Source organism: Scheffersomyces xylosifermentans, assembly GCF_036884685.1.
Source record: "Scheffersomyces xylosifermentans strain CBS 12540 chromosome Unknown RJT20scaffold_3, whole genome shotgun sequence".
Lineage (NCBI taxonomy): Eukaryota > Fungi > Ascomycota > Pichiomycetes > Serinales > Debaryomycetaceae > Scheffersomyces > Scheffersomyces xylosifermentans.
Window position 1 is genome coordinate 1,937,041 of NW_027042941.1, and position 12,691 is coordinate 1,949,731.

The window sequence follows — 12,691 nt, forward strand, 5'->3', positions numbered from 1 at the left end:
TTTGAGTTGGATCTCCTTGATCAAAATGATCAGATCTTTACATTTGTACTCGCGCTTGAGAGTGTTAAATCTCGAAATAGCACAATACAAGTTTGATAAATCAGATTCATTTGCACGGGAACACCGTCAGCATTTCAATTTGGGTGCATCCCAGTACCTAATAGGTAAACATGCTTTTCCAGCTCAATTGCGTCATCTAAGAATTGAGGGCAATCATGGTGGTATTAGACACAAGGTAAAGTCACATATCCGATTGTTTTGCACTTAACAACTTTATTACTAAAATGGGTTGAAGTGGAAGAATTGACCAAAATTAGATATCCACTGAGCTTGAGACAACTAATTTTGATCGGCGTGAAATCAACACTACATGGACACTACATGGTAACCGTCACTTGTTACCAAATAGTATTTCAGAATAGCTCTCTTCGTTATCTCAAGAGGAACTTCAAACCATTAGAGCAAGTTCAAGCGCATATCGACAAAGGCACGGGAGTACGATACACTGATTCAGCATCTACGGCTGATAGGTTGTTGGATACTATAAAACTTTAGGAAACGTACCTGGTGGTATATGCCTCTTTCAGTGATAATTGCTTCTCTCTCTCTTTTTGCCGGGCTTCAAGTGCTAGTTACAAGGTATTACGCAAATAAGGTATTAATTTAGGAGGACAAAAAGCTTCAAGCAAAGAATTGATTCTTTGTCTCCTTATGATTATAGAGATCGCTTAAACTTGTGAAGAAGCCAAGAAGCAAAGGATAATAGGTGAAGAGCTACCTTACGATATGTACTGCACAACGAAAATAATTTCATTAGATAATGAAGTTTAATAGAAAACATCCTGAAAAAGAGCATATATTCTGTCGCCCCACAATACACAATGAAGTCCAATTCGTATACCGTACCGATTTAGGAATACTGTCAAGGTTTTGCGTTGTGGTCCTATTAAATGGAAAAGAGCAATGTTCCCGAAAGAGAATATTTTCAGCACAGCAGATGTTCCCACTCTTGAAGCTGCTTGTGGAGCCGTTTTCAGGAGAGTTGCTAGGGAAGGCATGCATCATTATTCGTAATATAGCCTAGGAAGAGAAGGAGGAGAGACCACAATTACTAAGACCTTACTGCCAAGCTAAATGATATCCGGTACAACGGCCTATTTCATTTATCTGCAAAATGCCCTCCAGTATGTATGCGGGAATAAATGCGATGAGCACCTAAAAGTGGCCAATAATGACAATGCAAACTTGTACTAATTAGGATAGAAATTCGAGATCGGAAACACTCACTAGAACGAACAATCAAATTCTAATCAGATAAAAATTTTTCTTAGTGCGTTGCCAGCGATTATCAGATGCCGTATATGTATCCTATTGGGGCAGTGGTGCATTAAATCTTGGCCGGAAATGACGAGCAATTTTATTGTTACATTCATAAATGCTAAGGTCAGCGCCTAAACAAGTGCAGTAACCATTCTATTGTGTATCCCGCCTACGGATTTCTCTACACCAAAGGAAACTTGCTATGATTTATTTGTCAAGTTGGCCCTTGATATCCATCGCAATTGTTAACAACCATGAGCCCAAAACAACGTCACCCGGAATTTCTCTTGTCATGAAACTACAGTATGCAGCAAGATGCACCATTTTTCCGTAAAATAATTGGGGGATTGTTGCTTGTGAATAATCTAGAAAATCTCCCCGTCAATACCACCCTTCATGTCGATTGGCTAAACTCTAATATTATGTTACGATGGGGATTTTACTATTTCAGTTGCTCATCCGTATCTGGTCCCATTTTCGGTTACGGCTTCCATTATATTGGGTTCCACAACAGCCTAGAAAACGCCCTTGTCAATGACCCCTACCTGCAAGCACAAGTATTTCCGTCCATGCTTCGCCAGCCATAATTGGATGAGGCGCTAGAATTTCTGGGCTTTAAAAACAAATTTTTTGTTATACGTACAGAAAAAAATAATAAAATATAGTTTTTGATGAGATGGCAGATGTATCTGATAAGTTTAAAGCAGTGGCAGAGAATATAAATTGGGTGTAAAATCCTCACTAGAACTTGATGGATGTTCCTTTGTTAATTCTCTAAGTAAGTATGAGTGACGTTCACAGAGATACATTGGAGCGTCAGTCTTCAGCTGACGTTACAAAGAACATGACTGATGAAGCCACTTCTAAAGACTCAGTTGACCAGACTAGTTACCCAACTAATGAGTTCTCTGGCGAAGAGAAGTCTATTGGTGTGAGAAAGGCCGAAATTTTGGCTACTCAATGGGCAGGTAAATGGTACTACCAAGTTATTTTACTTTTCTCTGCATTCTTAGTCGGTTACGGTTACGGTTTGGATGGACAAGTTAGATGGGTTTTCACAGGATATGCCACTGCATCTTATGCTCAACATTCCTTGTTAACCACTATCGGTGTTGTCACTTCGGTCGCTGGTGCTGCTTGTCAACCAGTTTATGCTAGATTGTCTGATGTATTTGGTAGATTGGAAATTTTCATTGTTTCCATTGTCTTTTACGTTGTTGGTACCATTATTGAATCACAAGCCCATGATGTTCAAAGATATGCTGCTGGTTCTGTTTTATACCAGATCGGTTACACAGGTGTTATCTTGATTATCATGTGTATCTTAGCTGATTTTTCTAGTTTGAAATGGAGATTGTTCTACTTGTTCGTACCAACGTTTCCATTCATAATTAACACTTGGATTTCTGGTGATGTTACTGCTGCCCTCGGAATGAACTGGTCTTGGGGAGTGGGAATGTGGGCTTTCATTTTCCCATTGTGCTGTATTCCAATGATCTGCTGTATGATCCATATGAGATGGTTGGCTGGTAGGACCACCGAATGGAGAGAGTTCAAGCAGCGTGAGACCAAATTCCAAGAATTAGGTCCATGGGGTTTTGCAAAGTACTTGTTCTGGCAATTAGATGTCATCGGTTTATTATTATTAATCGTCTGTCTCGGATGTATTTTGGTTCCTTTGACTGTTGCTGGAGGTGTCAAGTCCAAATGGAAGGATGGTTCCATCATCGCACCAATCGTTGTTGGTGTCTTCTTGGTTCCAGTTTTCACTCTTTGGGAAGCATATGGTGCCAGATTCCCAATTGCTCCATGGAGTTTATTGAAGGACAGAGGTATTTGGTCTGCTTTATCTATTTCTATCTTGTTGAACTTCATCTCTTCTATTGAAAGCTCATACTTGTATGCTGTTTTGTTGGTTGCCGTTGACGAGTCCCAAAAGTCGGCTACCAGAATCACTTCTTTGTCATCATTTGTTTCTGTTGTCACTGGTGTTTTCTTCGGTTTATTCATCGTCAAGTGGAAGAGATTGAAGGGATTTATCATCTTCGGGTGTGCTATGTGGATGGTTGCTTTGGGAATCTTATTGCATTTCAGATCCGGTAATGCTGCAACTGCTGGTATCATTGGAGGTGTATGCTTATTAGGTTTTGGTACCGCTTTCTTCTCCTACCCAGTCAATGTTTCATTACAATCTTGTACTACCCACGAGCACATGGCCGTCATTATCTCCTTAGGTTTGACTGTTTACAGAATTGGTAGTGCTACTGGTTCTGCTATTGCCGGAGCTGTTTGGACCCAATCATTGTACAAGAAGTTGTTAGAGAAGTTGGACGACCCAACACAAGCTCTTGCTGTTTACCAAGACCCTTACACCTGGATCTTGACATACACTTGGGGTACTCCAGAGAGACAACAAGTTGTAGCTGCTTACAGAGAGTTGCAAAAGTTATTGATTTTGATCTCCTTGGTCTTCTGTGTTCCTATGTTAGTTGCTGGTTTGTTCTTGAGAGATCACAGATTAGGTGACGAGCAAAGTAACGAAGATATTGAGAAGGCCGAGAAGGAGGACAGTCTTCGTGACTACATCAAGCTGTCTCTTCAATTTAAGAAGTCTGAGAAGCAGTAAATATTTTGCATTCCTTTCCACCTAATAACCATTTAATGTATATACGATGTACTTTTAGTTTAATCAATATTTAATTTCGAACTGAAAGCTGTAATTATGAGATCAATTACGGGATTAATGACTACTGAGAAGTGGAATTACACAAGGATACAACGATACTAACAATTGAACTACCATTCAAGTAACATCTTAACAATCGAATTTAGTTAGAGTTTCTTCTTTTCATTTGAATTATACGAGTTTGGGCACAAGATCGATTTTGCAGAACAATTCACGTCTTGGTCGGTCTTTTAATTCCTGATTTATTGCAATGGCTGCCAAATCGTTAGACGCAGACTGGACAAAGAATCGTCGAGGACTGCATCGTTGCGGTTCCCCTTCACATTTAAGCGCTTCAGTAAAAAGACATACACTAGGGCTGAACCCTAGAGAACACACGTGATTCAGTACATCTTACCACGCTCTCATCTCACGCACTTTCAACCAAATTTACTATCTACACAACCTGATTCGAAATTCCTACACACAACTCATACTGTCTACACACGCAATTCTCTAACAAAATTTTCTCTATGGAGCTCTACTACAATTGTTAACTATGGGAGCGCCAAAGCTCACCTACTCAGTGCGGTTTGGAGAAGGAGGAAATTTTCACTTACGTTTATTGAAAAAAATTTTTGAAAGGTATATACCAATAAGTTGAAAAGGAGCTTTTGTATATTTGTTCTGTTCATCACTAATAGTCAATAGTATTAATCATGCTTATTCCAAGAGAAGAAAGAAAGAAGATCCACCAATACCTCTTCCAAGGTATGTACAGATGAGAAACGAGACCGGGAATAAGGAGATAAAATGTAGACTTTCGATGTTGAAATGAAGTAGAAGTTAAGGAAATGGGAGATGAATGCCAGGCAAACGAAGTCATTAGAAATACGAGCGAAACCATCATAGTAATCATCCCACAAAGAATATGATCCACATTGGAGTCAGAAAGAGTAACAATATCATATGTTCAGTACGATCCATAAATGAAGAGCAAGCAAGATACACACCAGACAGACAAAGGAACTTTTGAATTGAAAAGGCAAGGAAAGATCGTGTAAATTGTTACGGAGTTAATGATCGTAGAAGTTCTAACGCTTCATTAAATGCCAGGAGTAGTAAGCATAGCGTGATGCCATTAATATCAGCTTATCAGATTCAAAATAAAACAAATAGAAGTACACCCAAGAGCAAGAAGAGATATCCAATAATTTCATTTCATTTGAATCATTTTCAATATCGATAGTCAAACTTTTGACTTCAGTAATTCCTTTTAAATCTTTTATTCAAACAATATACTAACGCATTCTATAGAAGGTGTCGTCGTCGCTAAGAAGGACTTCAACCAACCAAAGCATGAGGAAATTGACACCAGAAACTTGTTCGTCATCAAGGCTTTACAATCCTTGACCTCTAAGGGTTTCGTCAAGACCCAATTCTCGTGGCAATACTACTACTACACCTTGACTGACGAAGGTGTTGAGTTCTTAAGAACTGAATTGAACATCCCAGAAGGTATCTTACCATTGACCAGATTGAAGACTGCTCCAGCTGAGAGACCAAGACTTGGTAGAGGTGCTGCTCCAAGAAGAGGTGGTGAAAGTTACAGAAGAAGAGCCAGAGATTAGATTAATAGTGCCTTTTTAAAATACTACTATGTTCATATTATCATATAATTGTATGATATTCTAGGTTAATTTAATTTGTGCTTCTATATATGTAAACTGCTCTTTAATAAAAGGAAATAAACATTATTCGTATAATGGAGTAACTGTAGATATCAGAAATTAAACCACAGAACAAGGCAGCACAAGACGTGGATGAAGAGGTAGGTTAATACTCGTCGACATCCTTGGATGGGATCCCTCCCCTGGCTGTGCCCTGGCTGACTCTGATTTGATATATGGTCGACTTACTACATATGTTGAATACTGGAAGCAAGGTCTACATCTTTTGATTCCATCCATACTAGAGGAGGTTAGCATGATAAAACATCCATTCCGCAGTAGTTAGCATAGGAATTGTCCTTAAGAGGTAATTAGTCCCTTTCACTTAAGCCCAGCGTCTCCTTTTCCAGGACATAAGATGACATTAAAGGACATCACACAGGTAGGAGTATCGATCTAAAATTAATCGTAATTCATTTCTAGGGCCATGAAGCTACACCTTCAAGGATATATAACAACGATGAAATACCTAAATCTACATTCTTATGTACCAAGTATTGTCCCAACACAGTAATCTTTTGTCTCTACTAACTATACGCAGTCAAATACACACAGTCAAAAGTACACACAGTCACAGTCAAAAGTCGCAGATTTTCTGTGCGCTACCAATAGTAAGAGCCATTCTTCAGTACAACACGTAGAAGGAAAACTCGCCAAGGTATGTTCCACTGGGTCCACTGACAATTCTAATACTGCGAACTACTTACTCTCACACTATGGGTACATACAAACAAAATTGATTCTGTATGTCACCATCATTTAGAATTGTCAACTCAGTTGTGCCATTCGGCTACACCTCATTTAACAACCGATCGATGAAGTCTACAAAGAAGTCATAATTATACAATTATCCAAACACAAGTCTCAATGTATTAATTTGTTAAAAAATGTAATACCTAGCTCACTTCCCACTAACTGTCTTACCTTCTCACCACCTCCTCTGCATCGTCTCTGCCTCTCTTCCTCTGCTTCACATGTCATCCTATCTGAAAACCTGTCACCAACACTCACTCACAAAAACCGAAGTCGAGTCACGGTTTTAACCTATAAATACACCCTTACCGCAATAATATATGATCCTAATCCTCTTACAAAAATGCTCTGTTTTCTCACGTGACTTCTGTTATGACATTTCTTTCTTGCGATTTCCTCCTCTTAATTTTGTAACACAACGATTCACGAGAGAGTGTCTTCTTTGCTGCAAATCCAGGTTCGGTGATAGTTAAGTTTCCCTAGAACTTCGTCCCAACCCCCTAATTCGTGTAATTTAGCAGTCCTACTGTTCATTCCCATCTGAAAACTGATTCTTGTGCCGAAAACTCGCTGTATATCACAACGCCTCCGTCAAAATGCCTGTAGACGATTTGCCGATGTACCCAACGCCCCAGCAGGCAGCTTATGTGGTAGACAATCACCCCAAAAAGTCGTCGAAGCCACCTTCAAGTAGTAGTAATTACCGTCCGGCTGTGAAAGCTAGTCATCTGTACGGTCAACCACAACAAGGCTATCCCCCACAAGCACAACATCACTACCCCCCACAACAACAACAACAGCATCACCAATACCCTCCTCCACAACAACAACCTTACTATCCTCAGCCGGCTCCGGCGCCACCAATTCCACAACAGCAACCACATTATCCTCCTCCTCCTCCTCCTCAGCAATACCATTCGGCGCCTCCTCCTCAGCAATATTCTCAACCACCCGCTTCACGACAACAACTGTACTATCAAGGTGGACCTCCACCGCCACAGCAATACCAGCAACCAGTCCCACAACATCCTCAGCATCAGTATAACCAGGACTACAATCAGAGTCAACCACCAGTGCAGCAGAACCTCTCCGCATCCCTGCAGAAGTATTCATATAGCGGTAGTTCAATCAATGGCAATAATAGCTTAAACCAACCTCCTCCCCATACGCCAACAGCGCAGTCCATGCATAAGAAACCTCCTCCAGGAAGTACTCCATCAAGCCAATCTATGAATAAGTCCAATAAATCAAAAGAATCGCTAAATGATCAGAGCAACGGGCAAACACTGAATAAAATTTCTTCTAAACAGAAATTGGAAAACGAGTTAAGATCAGTCTTTGAGAAAGTTGATACCAATAGATCTGGTAGAATTTCAGCCAAGGAGTTGTCTTTGGCACTTCTCAACTTCGACAATACACGATTTCAGACTTCCACAGTGGTTCTAATGATCAAACTTTTTTCTAACCCTGAAGCTCCATCAAAAAGCTTAAACTTCGACCAGTTTGTGTTGTTGTGGAAGCACTTGTCAGCATATAAGAAGTTGTTCATCCAGGCAGACTCAAATAAGTCCGGTGATATTTCTTTTGGTGAGTTCCAGAAGATCTTGACCGAAATTGGATATAAGCTTGATATAGATGTAGTTTTGCACTTGTTTCTGCGCTTTAGTTACAAGGAGGAGGGAAGGTACGATCAAGGCAATGGTGTTGGTAAGCTTAAGTTTGATGCTTTTATTGAACTTCTAGTGTACTTAAAGAAGTTGACGGACGTGTTCAAGAGATACGACAAAAACTTGTCTGGTGAGGCCACTATTAGCTTCTCTAATTTCTTGTTTGAGGTCAGCAATTTATCGTAGACAATGAAGTGCAATTCTCACTTTTATTAGAATTATGAATGAATGAAGGCTCCAAAGGGCCGCATTGAGTGAATGAATGATGTCCTACCCGGTGCATTGGTTGCGGTAAGTTTTTGAATAATGCTTTCACATTTTGAAAATTCATTCGAAAAATACTAAACTCTATTCCATCTTTTTCAGCAGTAGTCCAAACGACAAGTGAATGATATTAAGATATATTTATATAATGAATAAAATTCTAAATTCGAATTATGTGTCCTTGGAGGAGCTGCAAAAGCATATTAGTTTCTATACAAGGAATTGCTAAGTCATTTGAAGAAAATGTCTTCGAGATAGAGATGTCGGGCCGGCTCACATTCTCACGCTTCAGCAATGCCCTGTTTGATGTTCCTCCTCTAATAATAGCGGATTCCAACAAAATCTATTATCATATTAATTTCACTTCAAATGCCTATAGTGCGAGGAGGCGACGTTTCAACAAGGTCCAAATAAATGAAGATCCAATGTCCGAAATGATATCAATAGGTGTCAACGACTTTCAAAATCTTCGCATCCATTAGTCGGGAGAACTCGACGTTTTCAGGATCGACTATTTCATCATCTAAGGTTATTTGAAAGATCACCAGAGGAACCTTTGTTAAAAACTTATCGCCTAGTTCTAATAGGTCGGTTTCATCAAGGTTTTCGTTGCCATGTAAACGAATGATACTTATGCTTTCATTCCAATATATATTGGAGATATTCGTTACACCATTATCAGATAAATCAAAACTAAATAAATTCTTTGGAAGTATCAACTTATTCTCTTTCAACCAAGGATCTAATTTGTTACCTCCAAAGTCAAGATTTTTTAGTTCACGAAATCTTTCGAAATTTCCTACTATACTGTGCATGCCATTCAGTCGTAAAGAGACCGATTTAATGCTCAAAGGAAGGCAGGAGACATCAAGCTGTGAAAGTCCGTTATTTTCAAGATGTAATATTTCTAGCCTAGCGCAAACTAATCCAAAGTTTTCAGGAAGAATAATATTATCAAATAAGACAAGTGATGTAAGGTTAGGAAATTTCAAATTAATTTTAGAGCTGACACCTATCTTTCCACTTCCGAGGTACAATCTCTGAATTGACTTAGGTATGCTATCAAAGACGTTTTCGTTGAAGTCTTCATAATCTTCTCTACTAGAGGAGAGTTCAAGCTCTTTCAAATTTCTTGGGAATTTGAAGCCATCAGCTATTGAAATATTTGCGATAGCGTTTAGTTTCAAGCTTATTAAGTTTTGAGGTAATGCAAGTGATTTATTATTCAACATCTTTTTGAAGGTATTACCAGATAAATCCAAAGAATGTAGGCCATTGAGCTTTGCCACATTGCATTGGTCTAATTGATTATCCTGCAATGATAAGAAACGCAAATTTCTGGAAAAGTCTAAATGAAATGATTTTATGTTGTTCGAAGTTAAGATAAGTCTTGATAAGGAGAACAAATCAGATATGTTCGTGTTCTGAATCGATTCTACGTGATTGGAACTCAAATCCAATATAATTAATGTGTCAGGTAATCGGATGCCATCTAGTGATCCGATATTCATATCTCTAAGACTCAAAGAAACTAATTCGTTGGGGAAATGGAAAGAATTGAAATTAATGAACTCACCGAGCTTACGAAGACTGAAGTGTTTCAAATTAGGAGGTAGTTTTAGACTACTATCTATCCTGATAGAGTTATCGTTTGCAAGTTCCAAATATGAATTGTTTGCGAGTTCTAAGTATTTCAAGTTAGGTGGCAAATGAATTTTATTATCCCATTTGAAAAATATTCCACGATCGGTTTGAAAGAAATATTCGGGATGATTTATCCTAGTTTGAAGGAGGTTGCTCTCGGCCACTTCTGAATTAATGAATTCAAGTTCTTGGAGGGAGTCGGGGAGAGCTGAGTTTATAAGGAAAGAGCACACAGAAAGGTTATTGCACTCTTTTAGACTAAGAGCTCGTAGTTGATAGTATTGGTTTAAACCGTCCATTTCTATCAAATTAGGACACGAATGGAAACTTAATTCAAGTATTTGTGATGGAAGCTTTACGTTACAGACTGACGTAGACAACCAGTTGCAATATTCGAACAGTGACAAGTGAGATAGATGATTAATATCTAAAATTGTGACTTGTCCTTGTTGATCTGTATTGTCAAATCCATCTTGCTCGTCCAAAAGCATGTAGTCTCCCTCTTCTTCTTCTTCGCACAAACCCATGGTAATACTCAATTCCTTGATCTGGTCAGGAAGGTCTAGCTGACAGTAGTTTGAACTATCAAACACTAACAGCTTGAAGAGAACAAGCTTTCTCAAACAACGGGGCAAATATTTTAAATTTGCTGGCTCTATTCGAACGTTTTTCAAGTATAGCGTCGATAGGTTATATAAGCTCTTAAAAAAGAAGTTCACATTCAGAATGTTTCCATAGCAGATTTCCAAATTATCCAAGTGAGAAGGAATGGTGTAGTTTGCATAACCTTCAGCACTAGCAATTTTCAATTTTGTTATCTTTAAATTTAAGGCAAGTACTGAAGAAAGCCTTTCATCAAAGCGATCACCAACTTCTTTTCCATCGTCAACACTTGCTAAACTTTCCCTTTCTGAATAGGAAGTGTCGTCTTCTAAAAGGTCTATATCTTCTTCATCTGATGAATACTCTTTTGTCTCGATATTTATTTGAATGGACTTCACATTCCTAAGCAATGAAGCATGCGTCTTGTTCAAGTCAAACAAGCATTCTTCACTTTCAAAATAAATTGTGTCTGGAATAAAGCCGGGATTCTGCAGAAGAAAGGATTGAAACGCAAGGTAGGAATTAAAACAGTACATATGGGAGTCATTTGAATGTCTATGTGGGAATTCGGCTCTATAGTCACTGTTGTCTGAGATCAATAAATCATGTATATTCTCTTCTTCGTGCTGAACATCAAGGTAGGATATATCCTCTGCACTGTCAAAGTCCAAGTATGATATGGCAACGGAACGATAAAGAGATTTGAAAGCAAATCGCTTCAAAAAGGATGAAGTTACTATAATGGTCTTTAGATCTCGATGAGAAAGCCTATCTGTGATGCCTTGCAAGATTTCATCTGGAAAGGCTGAAATCCTTGTTAATATCAGGTTGCCCTCAGCCATTCCAATAATTCGAGAGATCAGTCAGAGCTTACTATATCAAATGATATAGCTCAACTTTGAATTTTGCAATTCTTTGACACAGAATTATTCCGGCTCCTGTTGCAAATCGAGAAGAGTGGTAACTATCGAAAACAGTCATTATGTAACATTTACGAGGGATATCGTCGTTTTAAATAAACAAGGCAGTCTAGAAATGAAGTATCTCTCGTGTTGCCAAGAAATATTCTGAATGGAAGTGCTTGTGCGCCAGATACTAGGGCCTGGGGTATTCAACTCTACTCCCCGTTCTTATAGTATGTTCGTTGCCAGTGAAATAAGTATTATTAAATGCATTCTCTTGTTTTATATTATTATGAAAGTTATTCAGAATCTCGACTTCATTGTTTTGTAGTGTGACTTCCTTTTTTGCAAGGCCTATATCATTGATAGATTACAACTTTCTGCTGGGAACTGCCTCGAAACAAATTTCTGGGCACAAATTACGAACTTTTCGTAGCATTATTTTCAAGTTACGAATATCGTATCCCAATCAGGCGTCCGAAGTTGTAACAAGCAGGACCGATAAAAGAGTTGCTATAATATAATATCGGTTATAAATACACGGGGTAATATACAAATCACTACGCCAGGTTTATGATTTGTGTGAGGGAAAGGCTTCGATCACCATACAAATGGCTGCAAAAACATGTGATTGAACTTTTCTAATGGAAATCAAGGTACAGGATTCAGTTCCCAGGGGATTAGAGCTTTCCGATTGAATATGATACGGTATCTATTGTATCAAATGTTATTAAGGGAACTATCTTTTAGTGAGCTGATGAGCTAACTGAGGTATTTTTTAACCCAGTATATAAAGAACAAGAATATTCTTATTTGTGCTTTCATAGCTTTATATTGTTCTATAGTGTGAATCATAATTGTTCAATGCATTCTGAAAGAACTAAGTAAATAAGCATAGAAAGACTCCTATTACTCCACATAGGTAATTCATGATGATACATAGAAGTAAGCAGTAAAGTGGCTTTCGACCACCAATCTCATCATTTTTGTGTGCATGTATCTCAATTGACGACTTACACGAGTCTATCTATCCCCTCAATCAACAATTTTAAATATCTTAGCATTTTTAAGACGTGCAAATTCGGTATCAAGATGGTCTGTAATATTCTCGTCCGTTGATATGGGAAAGTTTACTAACCGATC

At 38.5% G+C, this 12,691-nt stretch overlaps 4 protein-coding genes across 4 annotated transcripts; 3 read left to right on the forward strand and 1 right to left on the reverse strand. All coding sequences in view use genetic code 12, as the record gives it.

The window, feature by feature from the left end:
• The first annotated feature begins 2,003 nt into the window (after positions 1–2,003).
• On the forward strand, positions 2,004–4,114 carry SIT1 (siderophore transporter). Its single transcript, XM_064917017.1, has one exon. It carries the CDS (start codon positions 2,105–2,107, stop codon positions 3,944–3,946), a length of 1,842 nt encoding a protein of 613 aa, XP_064775369.1. The 5' UTR covers positions 2,004–2,104; the 3' UTR covers positions 3,947–4,114.
• A 138-nt stretch (positions 4,115–4,252) lies between these two features.
• Positions 4,253–5,759, forward strand: RPS10 (40S ribosomal protein eS10). The gene is made up of 2 exons (XM_064917018.1): positions 4,253–4,756; positions 5,303–5,759. Exons 1-2 carry the CDS (start codon positions 4,705–4,707, stop codon positions 5,614–5,616), a joined length of 366 nt encoding a protein of 121 aa, XP_064775370.1. The 5' UTR covers positions 4,253–4,704; the 3' UTR covers positions 5,617–5,759.
• Positions 5,760–6,710: 951 nt separating this feature from the next.
• Positions 6,711–8,580, forward strand: RJT20DRAFT_38799 (uncharacterized protein). Its single transcript, XM_064919956.1, has one exon. The coding sequence runs from the start codon at positions 7,065–7,067 to the stop codon at positions 8,319–8,321; it is 1,257 nt and encodes a 418-aa protein (XP_064775371.1). The 5' UTR covers positions 6,711–7,064; the 3' UTR covers positions 8,322–8,580.
• A 259-nt stretch (positions 8,581–8,839) lies between these two features.
• Positions 8,840–11,488, reverse strand: RJT20DRAFT_134585 (uncharacterized protein; the record flags this gene model as incomplete). The annotated part of the gene is made up of 1 exon (XM_064918338.1): positions 8,840–11,488. The coding sequence occupies one exon, from the start codon at positions 11,486–11,488 to the stop codon at positions 8,840–8,842; it is 2,649 nt and encodes an 882-aa protein (XP_064775372.1).
• Between the last annotated feature and the right edge of the window lie 1,203 nt (positions 11,489–12,691).